The sequence below is a fragment of the Crassostrea angulata genome, unplaced genomic scaffold (assembly GCF_025612915.1).
Source record: "Crassostrea angulata isolate pt1a10 unplaced genomic scaffold, ASM2561291v2 HiC_scaffold_102, whole genome shotgun sequence".
In the NCBI taxonomy this organism is placed as follows: Eukaryota; Metazoa; Mollusca; class Bivalvia; order Ostreida; family Ostreidae; genus Magallana; species Magallana angulata.
Genome location: NW_026441657.1, coordinates 67,088 through 85,824, shown reverse-complemented (window position 1 = coordinate 85,824; position 18,737 = coordinate 67,088). Strand labels below are relative to the sequence as shown.

Below are 18,737 nucleotides of genomic sequence, written 5' to 3'. Positions count from 1 at the left end.
TATGCATACTGGCGTGCGACCAGTTCTCGCCGAGTACCATTTCTCGCCAGTACATTGTGACGTCATTTTTCGTCTATAATTTTATGTGTTGATAAAATGACGTCACAATGTACTGGCGAGAAATGGTACTCGGCGAGAACTGGTCGCATGCCAGTAGAGAAATTAAAACATTTCAGTATGTGTTTAGGATCTACACATTCAAGAACTGTTAGAGTTAACAACAGACATTTCCTCATCATAAATCCTGTTAGATTGATTTGATGACTAGATTTGAGGCTCTGTATGATTTGATTTTGTAGGCATGCAGGGACAGTACCAAGGTCACATGGTACAAGGTGAGTAGTGGACACCGGGGATAGTTCCGTCTGTACGCCAGCATGTCTTCTGTAAAGATGTAGTCTATAACTGTCTGTGTTGTAGCATCTTGAATTTAAACTAGTTAGTTGATCAAATTTTATAAATTTAATGGGTATTTGTTTAATGAAAACATCATTGATCAATGCAAAACAATAAGCAGTGATAAAAAGATCTTTTACAAAGTGAGGTAATTAAAGCAGCTTACTTGATGTTTTCTTTTTGTAATTTTTTCCTGCTTGATTATATTTTGATTTTTGTTGGGATCTTTTCTGCATGATATTGAGTTTTTTGGTTTTTTTATTTTGTGGCTTTGTTAACAAAGGACTGCACAATGGGGTGCCTCGACTCCCCCCACACAGTGGGATGTCGCCGGGGCGACAGTACATGCCTCCGTATCACGGCACCCCCACAGGAATGAGGCCGATGACGGGAGGATACCCCAACACTCCGCCAAACAGCATGCTGCCCGGTCACCTAGCGGGCACCCCTCAGGGTGGTATGTCTCCCTACAGCCTGACACCCCATCCCCCTGGCCAGGGGGGAGGGGCTGTCCCTCCTAACATGTGCTATAGCATCTCACCTCCCTCTCTCTCTGCTTCTGGACTGTCAGCACTACAGGAAATGCTTCGTCGGCCATTTAATTCTCCGTCGCCGGGGGCAACTGTCTCGGTAACAACGGCCGAGTTCTACCCCACTGTAGAGACAGGTAGAGTTTTGGCTCAGCCAATCAGAAAGGTTAAGACTGAAAGAAATTGTCCAGTAGAAATCGTCTATGTTAAGTCTGATTTAATAAATCACTGTTTCATAGATTTTAAATTCAAAATGAAAGTAAAGAAAGAGTGTGAAATAACTGGATTTAGAATTCTTTGGAATTGATATATAAAAAAAGTATGTCAGAAGAAAATATAATTGTTATTTTTAAATAAAGTTTTGATTGATTACACATGTGGTCCTTGCAATACAAGGTTAAAAGATTCATATTGGTGAGCCAATGACAGCTAATGAAGCCCACTACTGTATGTACAGAGCTAGAGACCTCTATGAAGTCCTGTATATGCTAGAGTGTTACTGCTTTTTTCTGATTCAGACCCACCCATTGAAAAACTTGCAACATTTCACATTTTGAGGGGGGAGGGGGACGTCTCGATGATACTGACACAAAAGAAGTTGTGAAGTGTTCATGCAATGTTTTTGATGGTGGGTCAGTCCAGATTAACATGTACTGGCATGATGTGTATCTGATTTTGTACTAATATAAAGGCATTCTCCTCTACCTTACTATATCCTGATTTATTTGCACAAAGTCAAACTACACTTGGCTGTTGTTATCTCCCTTGACTTCTGTATCAATAACTGTTGATTATTTCTCTCTACTTCCATATCATTAACTTCGATTGGCTTGTTTTATACACACCTTTTATAATCACTATTCCTCAATCTTAACCTTTTATTATTAGAATGTTTAAGGTTGAAAAATTCAATTATTTTTTTCTCCAAAATTGCTCATATCATTTAAAATAATTACACGCTAAATCATCCATGATTTTTGATAATATATATGATTTTAATCCAGCAAGATTTTTGTTTAAATTTCCCAAACTGTGGTTAGGGATTAGAATTTTCACAAGCTGGATAAAAATCAATCATTTACCAACACAAATTACAAGAGTTTAATTTTATTACTTGCTTTACCTAATCTTCATGAACTTATATCTTAGTTTTATGTTAACAATAACGCAAAAATTCAATTGGACAATGTGAGTGTACTAAATATAATTTTAATAGATAACTTTTAGCTTAAATGTTTAAATTCATCAAACTTAAGCAAAAGAAATGGCAAAGAAATTTCTTATCTTTGCTATTAATGATAAGTTTCTACTGTTTGAGGAGTAACAATTAAAAAAATTTCATGAAAAAAAGAATGATGATGTATCATTATATGTTTGATATATTTGATATATTAAAACATATTTTCTTTGATTTAATTTTGTTGTTGCATTTTTTGTATTTTTGGAGTTTTTCAGTATATCAATCTATTTGATTTTCATTGTTTATCCTTGTTACACTGGTATCACAGCAATGACAAATGGATCTATTGTTTATACAGGACAACAGATGGCGCCCCCACCCCCTCCCCCACCCCCACCCAGACCCCCCTCCCCAATGTTTGTCAGCGTCCCTCCCCGGACCCAGAGACTGCTGCACTCAGAGGCCTATCTCAGGTGAGTAATGATTGTCTCAGGTATCTTTAAACATCTCAGGTGAGTAATGAACATCTCAGGTAGTTGTAAACATCTCAGATAAATAGTAAACATCTTTGGTAAATAGTGAACATCTCAGGTAACTGTAAATGTCTCAGGTGAGTATTTAACATCTCAGGTAACTGTTAACATCCCAAGTGATTATTGTAAATCTCTAGTAATTGTTGATATCTCAGATGAGTAAAGAACATCTTTGGTAAATGTAAACATCTCACGTAAGTATACAACATCTCAGATTCTAGAAGAAATTAAAGAATATGTTTCTCCATTAAGTAAATTATTTTGAAAGATTTTGGATTAAAGATGTCAAAGGTAAAAATAATTTGTTTAAGTTTCTCTCAGCTCCATATAGAACAGGTAATGGGGTTCAGAAACTGAACCAGACAGTATTATATAAACTGTATTATTGGCAAGATTGACTATTACATCTTGTAAAAGCCACCCAGGTATATTTATAAAGAAGACTGAAGATTTACCAGATAATAATATAAGGAACCTATTCAGATAATGGGGCTCTCTGAACAAGATACATTTAACTCACCTATTCACACAGCTTTGGTTTCAATGAACGTAACAAGAGCCCATTCACAGAGTTACTCAGTCTTCTAATGTTAGTTTATTTTTTGACCAGATATATTGAGGGTCTGAGGGCAGACAAACCTTTCATCAGTGACTGGGACAAAAACCTGACTGCCAACGCAGAGAACACGAGCACCGACCCAAATCGTCTCCCTGCTCATTGGCTGGCCGAGGGACCAGGTTACCATGGGAACACCTCCAACGCTCTGTGGGCATTACGTGACCTCATGCTGAAAGACACTCTGAATATCTCTAGAACATTATCATTTGAGGCATTATGTAAGTCTGTTTCTAGTTCATTTTCAATAGAGGCATGAAGTTTTTCTCTAGAATGTTAACATTTGAGGCATTATGTAAGTCTGTTTCTAGTACATTTTTATTTGAGGCATGGAGTCTTTCTCTAGAATGTTAACATTTGAGGCATTATGAAAATCTATCAAAAGGCATTATCATTGAAGGCACTATTCAAGTCTACCAATAGAACATTAAATTTAGAGGCATTCTATACGCCTTCTAATAGAATGTATCATTTAGAATGTTTGTCATTTTTCTTCTCCAGAATTTATTCCTGTGTAACCCCAGGCTCGGGAGGAGACTGTTCATGGATCTGTATATTTTGTGTTCAGAGCTTGTGTTCACTGTCAGCAATTGAGAGATGAGTGGCGGGCGGACGATTCTTATGTTATGTGTGTCTGTTTATCTGTATGGTTGTCTTATTAGAGGTGTGTGTGTAGGTGTATGTGTGGAAACATCAACATTCCTATATAAAATATCAACACACGGTTAGAATAGTCATGTATGGGTGAGTTATTAGTGAGTGGACATTGATAACTACATGTATTTATGGGGGTGATAATTACATGTATTTATGGGGGTGAGAGCTGCAATGCTTCATATGTTTAATGGCTCGATGTGATTATACATGTAGTATTTTGGAAAGAACAACTTTTATGTTTGTGTGTGTGTGTAAACCCAAAATGTAAAGCTTAGTAATACGTCGTAATTCCTTTATTATTGTTAAAATGAAGTTCTCTATATGCTGTGAGAATAACCAAGCTATGTCAATTTTAATGAAACCTTATACTGATATACCACGTATGTGTGTGTTAAAGATTTACAAATTCTAGGATTAATGTTTTGTTGGGCAGCAGTATTCATATATTATGTAATTTCTGTAGACATTGTAGGTTCTAAAAATAAATATTGATCTTCCCCCTTATCTTCAAGGTTTTGTTCTTCTGTGGGGAATTATGAAACTATACGAACCAGACAAATGCCTCCTGAACCATGGACTATATGGTTCATGCAACCATTGATACAACAACCATTGTTATAATGTGATTTATTGATCATATAGCTGTGTTTAACAACCAGATACACTACTGAAATGTCCCAAACCAGCATGAACTCAATCATCTAGTTTAGAATCTTAAACCAATCAAATAGTGACAATCACAAATAAAGGGACTTGGTCAAGATTTCACATGAAAAGGTACAAATTTGATATTCCATGTTTAAATGCAATATTAAACAAAAGCACTGTAAATGGTCAGCCAACTTTTGGCTTCATTGATCAAGATTAAATTAAGATGCAGAGCTCGCAATTCTTAGTGATGTATACAACAATAATGGTAAAGTTTTTACCATTATAGACTGCTACAACTAAAACAAGATGAAAGAGACTGGTATAAAATTATGTTTATGGTACACGTGCATAAAAAAACCTAGTTAAAGAAGATTTTACTGTATACAAGAGGCCGATAGGCCACATCGCTCACCTGAGCAAGAATAGCCATAACAAAGTCAGATTTATGATGTAGAAAATATATAAATAATGTAGTAAAATGGATCCTGTATAAATAATTTTTATTAATTTTTTCTCCAGATATTCTTTGTAAAACATTAAGCCCCTTTTGTAACAGGCTGATTTTTATCGTCTTATCACATTCTCAAAAGATCTTGGAGAACTGATTTTATGTAGTATTAAAATAATTATATAGTACACCGGTACCGGAATGAAATAAAGTATATCGTGAAACCTATATGAAATAAAGTGCATATAATAGAATATATCAATTAGAACATCCATGAAAAATCATGAAAAATAAAATCACTTGACCTTACCCGGGACGTATATATATATATATACGTCCATGACCTTCAAATTATTTTTGTTTAGACCGACGTATCAATGGAAGAATTGTTCGGAAAACCTTTTTTCATCAATGCTAAGTGTTGGTTAGTTTACGTTTATTTTAGTGGTTTAATGAGTCTGTCTGATTTTTTGCGGAAGTTCTGGCAACGCAATTGAAGGGACGCGTAGGAATACCTCAAAACAGCCAAAACTCCGACATATTTGTCATTCAAGATACATGTAAGTACTATGTTCAATCTACATGTAGAAAATATGTTAATAGATCTATTTATGTGATTACAAGTGACACTCGATGGTTCGAACTTCGATCTCTCGAAGTTCTTGATCTCGAGAAGTTTTTGATCTTTCGAAGTGTGCTCACGGTCCCGATTTTTTTTCTCTCTAAATAACTAAGCAAATTTACTCTTGATATCTCGAAGTTCTTGATCTCTCGAAGTACATGTAAAACGTGGGGCCCGTTATACGTATTTCATTGTTTTTCACTCTTGATAACTCAAAGACAGTGGTTGCAGTGTATACACGCGGCCGATCAAGCGTATAATTATAGCTCCGCGTGGACCTTACCTGGATGGTCGAGTGAACTCCAGGGCTACGTTTTACTAAAGAAATTACGACTTATGACTAAATTAATGAATGCTAATTAATCAGAAACTAATCAATGTTTTATTCTCATGGCTGTAGAATATTATTATATGGGCATCAGAGTAGTTGTATAAATAAAGTTCTGTCTAAATTTTGTTCTTTCTATATTATTCCGCGAGACTGAAAATATTTATGACTTTGTCGTAAGTTCTTTTGTAAAACGCGGCCCAGGGGGCTGGCGTGGTAGTGTTAATTGATTGATTACGTAAGAGACACTACCCCTTGCTTCCATCTAAGGGTAGATAGATAATCTGTAACTGACCTATTTCAACAACTCATGAAAGTTGCAGTAGACCGCTCTCTATTTAAAATATTCTATGATTAAGATAACATAATATATTAAAAGTTTTTTAACGCGAAAAAACTTAATAACCACACAAGTAAGTTCTGTATTGTTTAAACTGAAGTAATGTAGCTCGAAATACGAATGAAATCGTCATTATCCTGTTAGACTATCCTTCCATGTTATAAATAACTTCCGGCTTTTATAATTTTAGAACCAAATTGACGCGGCCAGCGGCCATCCAATTTACTAACCGACCACGTAATTTCACTGAATTTAGCGGCCATTTCCCCACTATTTTGTCACGTGATATGTCGCCTTGTTAGTTGATGACATATCCCGATCATTTTGATCGAGCGTATGAAAACATGGAGTCGCTTGGGTAAATAAATAATTATTGTGTTCCCTATATGTGTTCAAATCAAATACGATGAAATATGTTTACCTTTTTTGTGTTGTAATTATTTGAAAACATGGCTTTTAGTACTCCGAACCTAAAGGGGGAAGTATTAAATGTAAGTGAAAAGTTCTTGAGTTAGGTATGTCATGTCGAGTTTCAAGTTTGAAAAACTCAAACTAACACAATTTAAAAATAAGTACTCGTATCGAAAAATTTATGAAATCAATTAGACCCTTGTAATGGCCCGGGAACGAGGATATAAATGAATTTTGTTGGTTCAATGATGCGACATCTCGTAGAATAAATGTCGCAGGACCATCATTACAAGGAAAGGCCTAAAAAAAATTATTGATACAAAGATGTAAAATAAATAATGTACATTTAAACACCTGAAATTACAAACGCAAATGATTCTGTAATTATAATTAAACATGTCCTTTAATGCCTTTGTATTTATACATTGATTTACATGATTTTGTGTGCAAACTGGAATTAAAGGCCACCTGTCTTACGCGGCCACTTTTCAAATTTCCCCAAGGTGGCCTTTTAAAACAGGTTTGACTGTATATTCTACTCATAAAATCGATTTATTTATTTAGGATTGTGACACCATTATATATTAATTAAATGTTCTGTAATTGAAGTCTGACATTTAATTAATCTATGATGGTGTTACAATGCTGACATTCGGTATTTATGTTTGTAAGTTCAGAATTTCTAATGCAGCAAATGTAACATTATTTAAAAAAAATGTTTATTTTTATTTATTTATTATTCATATAATTTATTTTGACCGGTTGGCAGAGGATGTTTACTCCTCCATGGCAACTGATCCTACCTCTGATTTTCTAAAAATAGAGGTCCGTTTTTTTATCTGGTCCTGTTTTGTATTTTTTCGTTTGGACTTTTGATTCTAAACTTTAAACAATTCGATTGAATTTAATTGTTCATTTAACAGACTGCAACTAACAACAAGAACTAAAAATACTGGGAAAATGGTCAACACGGCTCTACAGATTATGTCTGGACGACGAAGTCCATACAAGCGGATTCATCATCTACAACATGTACAAGCGGGTTTGTCTTGCTTATCTACCTTATCTTGGGTTATCTGAAAAGATATGACCCAAGGATCATAAAGCAATCTTAGACTTAAATCAACATTTCAATCACTAAAAAATCATTGGTAATCATAAAATGTCGATTTGTAATTAACAACGTAATATCAAGATACTTTTAACATCATTTCAATTTTGTCAGTGTTTTCAATCAAGAGACACAAAGAAAGTGTACAATTTTTGACTCAAGTATAAGATTGCTTCATGATTCTGGGGCCTGATCAACTGAGCGGGATGTGATCAAGTAATCAATTGAAGTTGCCGCTGAAACTGACTTCTATAACCAATAGGTACTTGTTCTATTCTTTCTGGACACAAACAACCAAATAAAAAAACAATTCTTTAGGATCTTTTTTAGAACTGCAATGCTCAACATGTGATATTACTATGAAATCACCCTGCTAGAAAAGGGACTTGGTTATAAACATAAGAATATCAATGAGGGATAAATTGAATTTTATTTATACAGGATCTACAAGTATTATACCACATTGTCAAGATATTTTGTATTATGACTCCATTAAGCTGATTTTATCATGCCTATTGTTGCTCAGGTGAGCGATGTGGTTCATGGGCCTCTTGTATTTCTTTAGGAGTAGATTTCTGAGAGAGAGAGAGAGAGAGAGAGAGAGAGAAAGAGAGAGAAAGAGTACATGTCCAACAGAGATAGTAATAGAAAGAGATATAGAGAGAAAGAAACAAAGAGAGAGAGAGAGGAAAGATACATGTTAGCAGTGAAATTAGAGAGATAGAGAGAGGAAAAGGAGAGAGATATAAACTGAAAGATAAAGAAAGAGAGAAAGCAGATGTAGCAACAATACATGTTTAAAATAGAAAATTAAAGAGAGGACGGAGAAAGACAGAGAGATAGATTTTTTCTTTTAGAAATATGCAACACTACAAAATATCCAATTGCCCCGGGTCAGGACAAGCAGATAAATCTTAACTTAAAAACAAATTACAACAATCGAGTAAATTTTACTATTTTACCTATATATATTTTTGTTTTTGAAAAATTCAACATCAAGTCCATTTCTTTAGAGAGAGACCTTTTGAAAAAATTCAAAAGTGTACCATGATTGAAAATTTTCTTTCATTCTAAATGTCATTTTATATTCATAAATCAGAAATGATAAATATGCTATAATTGTATTTAGAAATACAGTTTCTGAAAGAGATAGAATGTGTTTAGCAGTAAATGTATGTTACAGAGAAAAAAGCGGATGGGAAAAGGTGTATATCAATGTTTAAGAGAGAGAAAGAAAGAAAGAGAGAGAGTAAATATGTAATGATTCATAGTGAAAGAGAGCAGAGTACATGTTAAGCAGAAAAAAAGTCTCTCTTAGACTCTCATCATATCACTGCTTAACACATATTGCGTAACTCATATGATTTTTATATGTATCCATAACATCACTATAACATGTTTGAAAGAATGTGGTTGACATAGTCCTAAAACACTTTATTTTTATTTTACAGGTTGTGATTCAAAAATCTAGACCTTCTACATCATGAACACGGCAAGCTCCACATATAGAATACATAAGTGTTCTAAGTGTCCGGGGGACACAGGGTACCATTGTGTATCGTGTCCATGTGATCTGTGTCCCCAGTGTAAAGAGAACCATGTAAAAGATCTCAACACAATAGACCATGATGTTGTGTCACACCGTGATAAAATCAACTACATCCCAACAGAAGAAATCTGTGTGGGACATCCTAGCAAAGTTTATGTAAATTACTGTGAACCTTGTAAACTCCCTGTCTGTTTCCACTGCAGAAAACATAGAAATCACAGACAAGTAGATGTTAACAGAGCATATAAAACAAAGCGAGAACAACACAGAGGAACCATTCACACCATTAGAAGTGAGGCTCTCTTTTACAGACCGGTTCTCCTTACGGGAATCGAAGCTGATTTCAAAACCTGTCGCACAGAATTCTCCCTCTATCAATCAGAGATGTTAACAAAGGCTAAGACACTGAAGAATCTAATAAATAGAGTGACAAAAAATTTCATGTACAATGTGTTTTGTGACTTTAATTTCAAACACAGATGTTTAAAACAGAAGATAGAAATGAGCAGACATATCAACAGCCTACAGAGATATATACACAGATTCGAACAGCCAGAATTCACATTTAGTGCACTTCAATTCCTTTCATCCATTAAGAAAGCCCTCACCGAGATTCATCTCATGCTCCACACCAGCCAGCTCTCCATGACTGAGTCACTTAAAAAAGAGGATGTGATGGAGGCACTGAGTGCAATCCAAATCAAAGAGAAAGGAACCCGACGCGTAGGAAACCAGTGTCTGCTGAAACTGATGTCTAGTGCTGAGTTTCATCAATCTCTCACTGTGACAGGTGTTGATTGTTCTTATCACATTTCCTGTGTGACATCAGACCGGGTCTGGGTCAGTGATAGAAACAATCTCATCTTGACAAACACAAAAGGTGTGTGTCTTCATTGTGTGGAGGGTGACTTATTTAGTGATAGTGGATTACACACAGTGACCAATGAGAGTGAACTAATTTATATAGATTGGAATGATGACATCAACAAACTTGCAAAGGACATAAACACGACCAAAACATTTATAGAGAAAACAGACTCTACTTGGGAACCACGGTGTGTGCACTGGTCCCCGTCCACTGGGGATCTACTGGTCGGGATGTCTAGAAAGGAACCAAAAGAAAAAGAGGATAAAGAAGATAGAGACAATACAGCGGATACAGAGATCATAACAACATGGACAGGGAAGGTAACCCGGTACGACCAGAGTGGACAACTGACACAAACTATTCAATACGACAACACAGGACGGAAATTGTATAGAGATCCTCTCTATATAACAGAGAACAATAATGGGGATGTCGTGGTGTCTGACTATAAAGCTGTAGTGGTGACAGAGCGTGGAGGAAGACATCTTTTCTCTTACACAGGACATCCATCAGGATCCAAACTATGGCCACATGGGATCTGTACTGATCCGCTGTCACACATCCTGGTGTGTGATGATTGGACCAACGCAGTACAGATGTTAGACCAGGACGGTCAGTTCCTGTCATATCTACTGATAAGACCTTCAGGGATATTCTATCCACGTAGCCTGAGTTATGATGTCAACACTCACCGTCTCTGGGTCGGATCACTGTACAACAACACGGTGGTTATATACAGGTATATCACCAGACAGCTTGCTCTGACAGGTAAGTTTGAGTCATTATCATTGTAAACTATATAATATGTAAATACAAGTCAGACATATGACATAATCTTTATCATTTGTCAATAAAAATGTAAGAACAGATTTGTTATAGGACTGTGAACATCACACACGTTTTAAGAGAAGAAATTACATTCCATATCTGTGACTAATCAATTAATTAGATACATGTATATGTTTATTATTAATTAATAATTGTTCTATATTGATACATTACAACAGACAAACATTGCTGTAACAATCATTATACAAGATGTGATGTTTGTAATCAATCTGTTCTATCTCACTGTTTGTGTCTGATGTTTGTAAATCTAAATCCAGCCACTGCTGATGTGACAGAGTCACTAAATGAAATCCCAACCACAGGGACAGAAAAACCACAGCAAGTAAACGAGTGTCTGCTTAAAATGATGTCCCCTCCTGAGTTACTTCACTCTCTCACAGTAACAGGTGTTGATGGTTGTTTACACATTTCCTGTGTGACATCAGACCGGGTCTGGGTCAATGGTGGTAGGAAAAAACTCATCTTGACAGACACAACTAGTGTCCCTCTACATCGTGTGGAGGGTTCACGTAGTTATATATGTAAAGGATCACATACAGTGAACAGTGAGAATGAACTGATTTATATAGATAGGAAATATAACATCAACAAACTGTCAAAGGACATGAAAACAACCACCACATTTATAGAGAGAACAGACTCTGCATGGGAACCACGGTGTATGCACTGGTCCCCGTCCACTGGGGATCTACTGGTCGTGATGTGTAGAGAGGATTTCAAAGAAGAAGAGGATTATGAAGATACAAAAGATACAGACGTTACAGAAGATATAGAAAATACAGCCGATGCAGCCAATACAGAAGATACAGACGATATAGAAAATATAGAAGAAACAGAAGAAATAGAAGATGTAGAAGATACAGAAGATACAGAAGATATAGAAGATGTAGAAGGTATAGAAGATACAGAAGATACAGACGATACAGACGATTCAGACGATACAGAAGATATAGAAGATACAGAAGATATAGAAGATGTAGAAGATATAGGAGATACAGAAGATACAGACGTTACAGAAGATATAGACGAAATAGAAGATATAGAAGATACAGAAGATGTAGAAGAAATAGAAGATGCAGAAGATATAAAAGATACAGCCGATACAGACGATACAGAAGATATAGAAGATACAGAAGATACAGACGATACAGAATTTATAACAACATCGACAGGGAAGGTAACCCGGTACGACCAGAGTGGACGACTGACACAAACTATTCAATACGACAACACAGGACGGGAGCTGTATACTGAACCTAACTATATAACAGAAAACAACAATGGGGATGTCGTGGTGTCAGACTGTTATTATACCAGGTCTGGTGCCATATTAGTGACAGAGCGTGGAGGAAGACATCGTTTTTCCTACACTGGACATCCATCAGGATCAGGACTTGAGCCACGTGGAATCTGTACTGACCCGCTGTCACACATCCTGGTGTATGATGCTAAAACCGATAAAGTACACATCTTAGACAAGGACGGTCAGTTCCTGTCACATCTTCTGATAAACCCATTAGGGAAATTCGGACCATGCAGCCTGAGTTATGATGTCAACACTCACCATCTCTGGGTCGGATCACGGTACAACAGTAGTACGGTGCTTATATACAGGTATATCACCAGACAGGACACTCTTACAGGTAAGTCTGAGTCATTATCGTTCACATTAATTAGATATAGATAACTAAGACACACAGTCCGTGTTAATTATCATTCAATAAGATACATGTAAGACATGTTTATCTGAGTTATTGTTTGTCAATATAAACAGCTCATTGTAAAAATGTTATAGGATTAGCTATATCTGCCAGTTATTTGGATTCAGTTGTTTATCGTAAATAGAAATAAGATACATTTTTTCATTAATTAGATGTATTAGTGTTGTTCGGAAATTTTTGAGACAACACGAATACTTCCCTTTTCTAAGTGACGAATTGTGGTGAAAATTGGTATAAACATTGAAGAAAACCCAACAAATAATATTAAAAGCGTATCTAATATTTTTTTTTACGACGGCAGATAAACAAGTGGGTGGTAGAGGTACCCGGTGCATGTATAAACTCGGAGATTAAAAAACTTAAACATCTACTTTCTAACTGTCCGTAGACAAACAGTTAATGATAAAAGAAATCAAATTAAATATGGTCATTTGCAATTTATTGTGACTAACTTTTGATCAAGTTTCACTAATGATCAAGTTGAAATATGGTACAAATATATTTACAAAGTAATAGAAATCTGACAACAAAGTTACATGTACAATGAATTTTGATGTCAAGGGGGCGCGCCCAGCGAATATGCAGCACATTAGTGGAAATCTCAGGAGAATACCTTTTGAGGCCACGCAATGGCTTAAAAAAAAACTATACGATGGCAAGGTATAAAAACTCAGTTTGTCGTCTTTTTTCACTAATTGTTTAACTAAAATCAAGACAAAGGGACTAAATATCAAGTACGTTTTATACACTAACTGATGTCAACAGTTATTAGATATGTACAAACTGACTGTAACAGACATTTCACAGAATTTTGACTTTCTGGTAATAATAAATCGTTTTTTTTCCACAAAAAAATCCAGAATGGAGAGAATATGTAAATGTTGACATCTTGAAATAAAACCAAAAGATGAGAAATGAAGTATAATTCTTACTCCTAACCGTTTGTAAGGTGTTTAAAACAAATGAGCAGTGAGAAGCGTTAAAATGACGTTATGACGAGTGAGGGGTTGCACTCGTTCGGGTCAGCGGATAAAGGAACTTTAGTCAGCTTACCAAGAGTGGTCTAATCATGCCATGGACTAGAAACTTTTCTTATGATCAGCTCTATTCTGATTTATGTTTTGGTGAAATTTCAAGAGTTTATCTTTTTTCCCAAGGGAATAAGAGAAAATGTCTCAATAATTTCCGAACAGTCCTCATACAGTCACATGTCATTCTATTAAGTTCATTCAAGTGAATGATCATTAAGGTCTTCCGTTTCCAACGGATGACCTTATTGTTTTCGTACTGTTTCTTATCATCTCTCCTCCCCCAACTTTTTGCATGCGATTTCTCAAAAATTATTCGACCGATTTCAGCTAATTGTTCACGGATTAGACTTGATGTTAACTTAATATATTTTTAATTTTTTTCCGGTCGTCACTTTCAGTCCCGATTCACGGACCCTTTTGTAAAATTTTACGACCTGTTTTGCGAAGAGCTGATCTCAAATGCAATCAGAGAAATGACTATGAAATTTTAAGGATAAGAAGACTATATGAAGTTGTGCACTATTTAGTTGTTTTACGCCAGTGGCGCTATGTTTTGGAGCTAACATAGGCACGAAAATTGGGTACGAATATTCAATCAGAATTTTCAAATGTTTTGATCTGCACTTTTTTTATTAGTTGATATTTTGTTAAGGCATATAAAATAAAAGTAGTAAAGTATCATAATTAGAAAATGGGGCTGGCCCCTTCAATTAAGGGTCAATAGACTCGTGAAGTTTATTACAAATAATTTAAAAACGGTAAAGATTTTTTTATAGCATTATAGAAGCAAAGTTGTCGATCGTAACAATAACATTGTTTGAAAAATCATTGCACACCCATTTATGACGTATTTAGGGATACTCAGGGGACTGAAAGCTTCGATCTTTGATCTTAAATTATGGTAAAAATACAACAACAACACGTTGTTGAGCATTGTTAAAAATATGACAATCTTATGTTTTATCTGAAAGGAGGTGATGATTTTAAAATTTTATCGATATTTCATAGTATCGTTTCACAAAATAGAACAGAGGACCTACTCGTTACTTGTAACGAAATCTTTCTAGTTGTAATTATTTTGGTGACACTTATATTTGTAATTAGTTATTCTATTACAAGTCAATTGAATTGGTTTAATTAATTAGATAAATATTATAGCACCGGTCAATGTAATTAGTTTAAACTTTTAATTTGTAGTTTAGATCTATCATTACATAAACTGCAAAATAAACAGCTCATTAATGACTTGTTGTAGATGAGCACACACCCCGACCTGATGGAGACGCCTTGATTACTATATATACTCGTATACACGGTGGCTTGTCAAGAGCTCTAGAAGTATAATGGAGATAGCTTGGATATTGACAGGTTGTAAATGTTTCTGTACAAATCGTTGTAGAGACTCATTTAGTATATATGATTGAACCAGGTTAGATATGCAGGAGTTGTCGAAAGATGATAAACATGTTATATTAGGTAATAAGTTAAATGCTAAAACTGGAACAGTTGTCGATTTTTACGATATCTAATACGAAAGAAAAGACCTATTTAGTGAATTTTTGAAACAATGGAAACCGAACCAACATTTACATACAACGATCGTCTAAGAAACAATGAGGACAAACTACAGAATACATATGGAAAACTTCTAATAGAATTATGTAAATTGGCGTATTGGTGACAATTTAACCGGAAAAATCACAAGCCAAAACTCTAGTGTAGTAGATTATTTTCTTTGTGATTGCTCTATTTACAAATATATGTCAGATATGCTAGTATTTGATCAAAGCAGCCTATTTTCTGACGTCCATACACCTATTGTAATGTACTAAATTTTACTAAAAAGACAAGCCAAGATTTTTAAAAAAATTAACAGTTGACTGTGTTAAAAAAATTAAATCATGGAATTCCTCTAATGTACAATTGTATATACAATCTATTGATGGTGACCAATACAACCAAATACTGGCACTGTTAGAGAACTGTAATTTAGACAATGCCACTGGGGATGTAATTAATGAAATTGTCGAAAATTTAAATAAGATATACATATGGGTGTTAGAAAAAATGACCAAGAAAATCAAACACCAAACAGACGTTATGATTCTAAGCCCTGTTGTACAAATGTATGCCACATAGCTCGTGCTTAATATAGTAATAGTAAACTTATTTCTTTAGAAAACGTACCAACAATTCCTACAACAAATATAAAGATAATGAAAAAATATATATATATGAAAATTTGACAAGGAACAGGTAAAGTATAGAAGCAAAAAAAGTAATCATTTGAAAGATATAAGAAATAAAAATCTTAAAGAATATCGGAAAGTAATATATAAAAAACAGTAAACGCCAGCAAAAACATCAATCGATATTGATGGTCTATATACATATTTCAGAGACATATACAAGTCTTCTTAAATCAGTGACGAAATTAACAGCAAGGCTGATATATATATTGCAAATCTACAACCTAGCAACTTAAATTGTCACCAACTGAACGAGTACTTAACTCAGAATGAATTCATTAAAGCTACTCATAAATTATGGTACCGATCTATGAAAAATTATTCAATTTAATTATTTCATCTGGTAAAATTCCAAACATTTGGCTGGAAGGGAGGATTATGCCTGTATATAAGAATATGGGTGCAAAAAACAATACATAAAACTACAGACCTAATACTATTTTAAGTTGTATTGGAAGTTTATTCACTTCAATTCGCAATGAACGTTTATTTTCTGATGAATGTGGTATATTGTATAAAATCTTATTGAAATTTTATTGAAAAAAAAACGTTCGACAATGTATGGCGGAAAGCGTTATGGTTTAATTTATTACATAACAATATAAGATATGAAATGTATGACATTCTTTTTGAACTTATGAAAATTAAGAAAAAAAAACTTTATTGTATGTTTAGAAAAAAAGTTCAACAATGTATGGCGGAGATCGCTATGGTTTAATTTATTACATAACAATATAAGATGTGAAACGTATGACATTTTGTATGAAGATGACAGTGTATTATTAGCGGAATCCGTCACAATTTATTTTTGTGCAACATTTTGCTTGGAATGTTATGAATACCATTTTGCCCCCAAAAATAATGATTTTGATAATTTGTTATTTATTTTTAAAACAGTTTCTTGGAAATTTCCTTTTATTTTTTCAAAAGTATTTATACTTAACTTATGGCCACATGATTATTTTATTGGTTTACCGTTATTTAATTTCATTAATAAGTATTGTCAACAAAATAAATTGAAAAATGATCTTTTCAAAAATGTCTTCTTTTATAATATTTATCAACTGAAATGTTTAGCAAGTCAGAACAGAGTATATAAGTACTACATAACTTTATTCAGAATTTATAGGTGTGCCCTGAAAGAGCTATATATTTAACTGAAATTATTGTACTTATTTTTTCAAACTGGGGTTCAGACCAGTACCATTTCCAATGCATTCCAATTATCGTTTGGCCACAGATAGGGTATAGAGGAGTAGTGATAATCAGAAAATGTGTCACATTTAGTGTGGTGGGGATGATCGGGTAATTAAAGTTTTAATGAAACTTTATACTGATATACCACGTATGTGTGTATTAAAGATTTACAAATTCTAGGATTAAATTTTTTGTTGGGCAGCAGTATTCATATATTACGTAAATTCTGTAGACATTGTAGGTTCTAAAAATAAATATTGATCTTTCCCCTTATCTTTATTTTTGTTCTTCTGTGGAGAAATATGAAACTATACAAAACAAATGCCTCCTGAACCATGGACTATATGGTTTGATGCAACAACCATTGTTACAATGTGATTTATTGTAGCTGATTTTACTACTGAAATGTCCCAAACCAGCGATAGGTCAATCATCGGGTTTAGAGTCTTAAACAAACCAAATATTGACAAATCAATCACTAATAAAGGGGCTTGGTCAAGATTTGAAATGAAAAGGTACAAATTTTATATTCCATGTTTAAATGCAGTATTAAACAAAAGCGCTGTAAATGGTCAGCCAAGTTTTGGCTTCATTGATCAAGATTAAATCAAGATGCAGAGCTCGCAATTCTATTGCTATCCGTTTTCGTCCGTCGTGCGTCAACAATTTTACATTTTTAACTTCTTCTTAAAAACTACAAGTCTAATTATTGCCATTTTTGATCTGAGGCATTTCTATAGTAAGAGAAATGTATATTGTGAAATTCATGGCTCTACTATCCCCGAGGCGCCAAAGGTGAGGCCAAATATGAAAAAAAAGCCAAATTTTCAAAAATCTTCTTCCCTACTCCCACACATGTGAGGAAAAAACTGATTGCATGGTTATAATGTTCATGAAGCTCTCTACCAAAATTGTGAAATTCATGGCCTCTTGGTCAGGCGTTTTTACCCTGGGGTCGGGCCATATAGTAAAATGTATTGAATCTTAGAAAATCTTTTTCTCCTCTCCCATATACATTTGATAAAATCTAAATGCATGATTATGATGTCCATGAAGTCTTCTACATAAATTGTGAAATTCATGACCCTTGTGTCAGGGGTTCGGGCTCTAGGGTGTGGCAAATATGGCCATATAGTAAAAATGTAATAAATCTTTAAAAAAAATCTTCTTTACTCCCACAAATGTGGGCAAAAACCTGAATACATGGTTATGATGTCCACTTACTTCAAAATTGTGAAATCCATGGCCCCTGGGTAAGGGGTTCAGGACATATTGGGGGGGGGGGGGGGGCAATAAAGCGTTAATGCATATAATGTTTAGAAATCTTCTATATTCTCACACATCTGTATGTAAAACTGACTTCATATAATTATGTTTACCAGGAAGTCCTCTACTAAAATTTTAAATTGCATGTCCCTTGGGTATGGGTTTTGACTCTAGGGCAGGGCCA

The 18,737-nt window shown here is 34.5% G+C and overlaps 1 protein-coding gene across 1 annotated transcript in view; it reads left to right on the top strand.

The window, feature by feature from the left end:
- The window catches only part of LOC128169151 (protein polybromo-1-like), a 68,102-nt gene extending 52,030 nt beyond the window's left edge, over positions 1–16,072 (top strand). The window contains 8 exon segments of the mRNA XM_052835314.1: positions 300–335; positions 680–1,063; positions 2,465–2,579; positions 3,250–3,476; positions 3,780–3,817; positions 9,295–11,008; positions 11,347–12,732; positions 15,097–16,072. Of these exon segments, the coding sequence (XP_052691274.1) occupies positions 300–335; positions 680–1,063; positions 2,465–2,579; positions 3,250–3,476; positions 3,780–3,817; positions 9,295–11,008; positions 11,347–12,732; positions 15,097–15,185 (3,989 nt within the window). The 3' untranslated portion in view covers positions 15,186–16,072.
- The last annotated feature ends 2,665 nt before the right edge of the window (positions 16,073–18,737 follow it).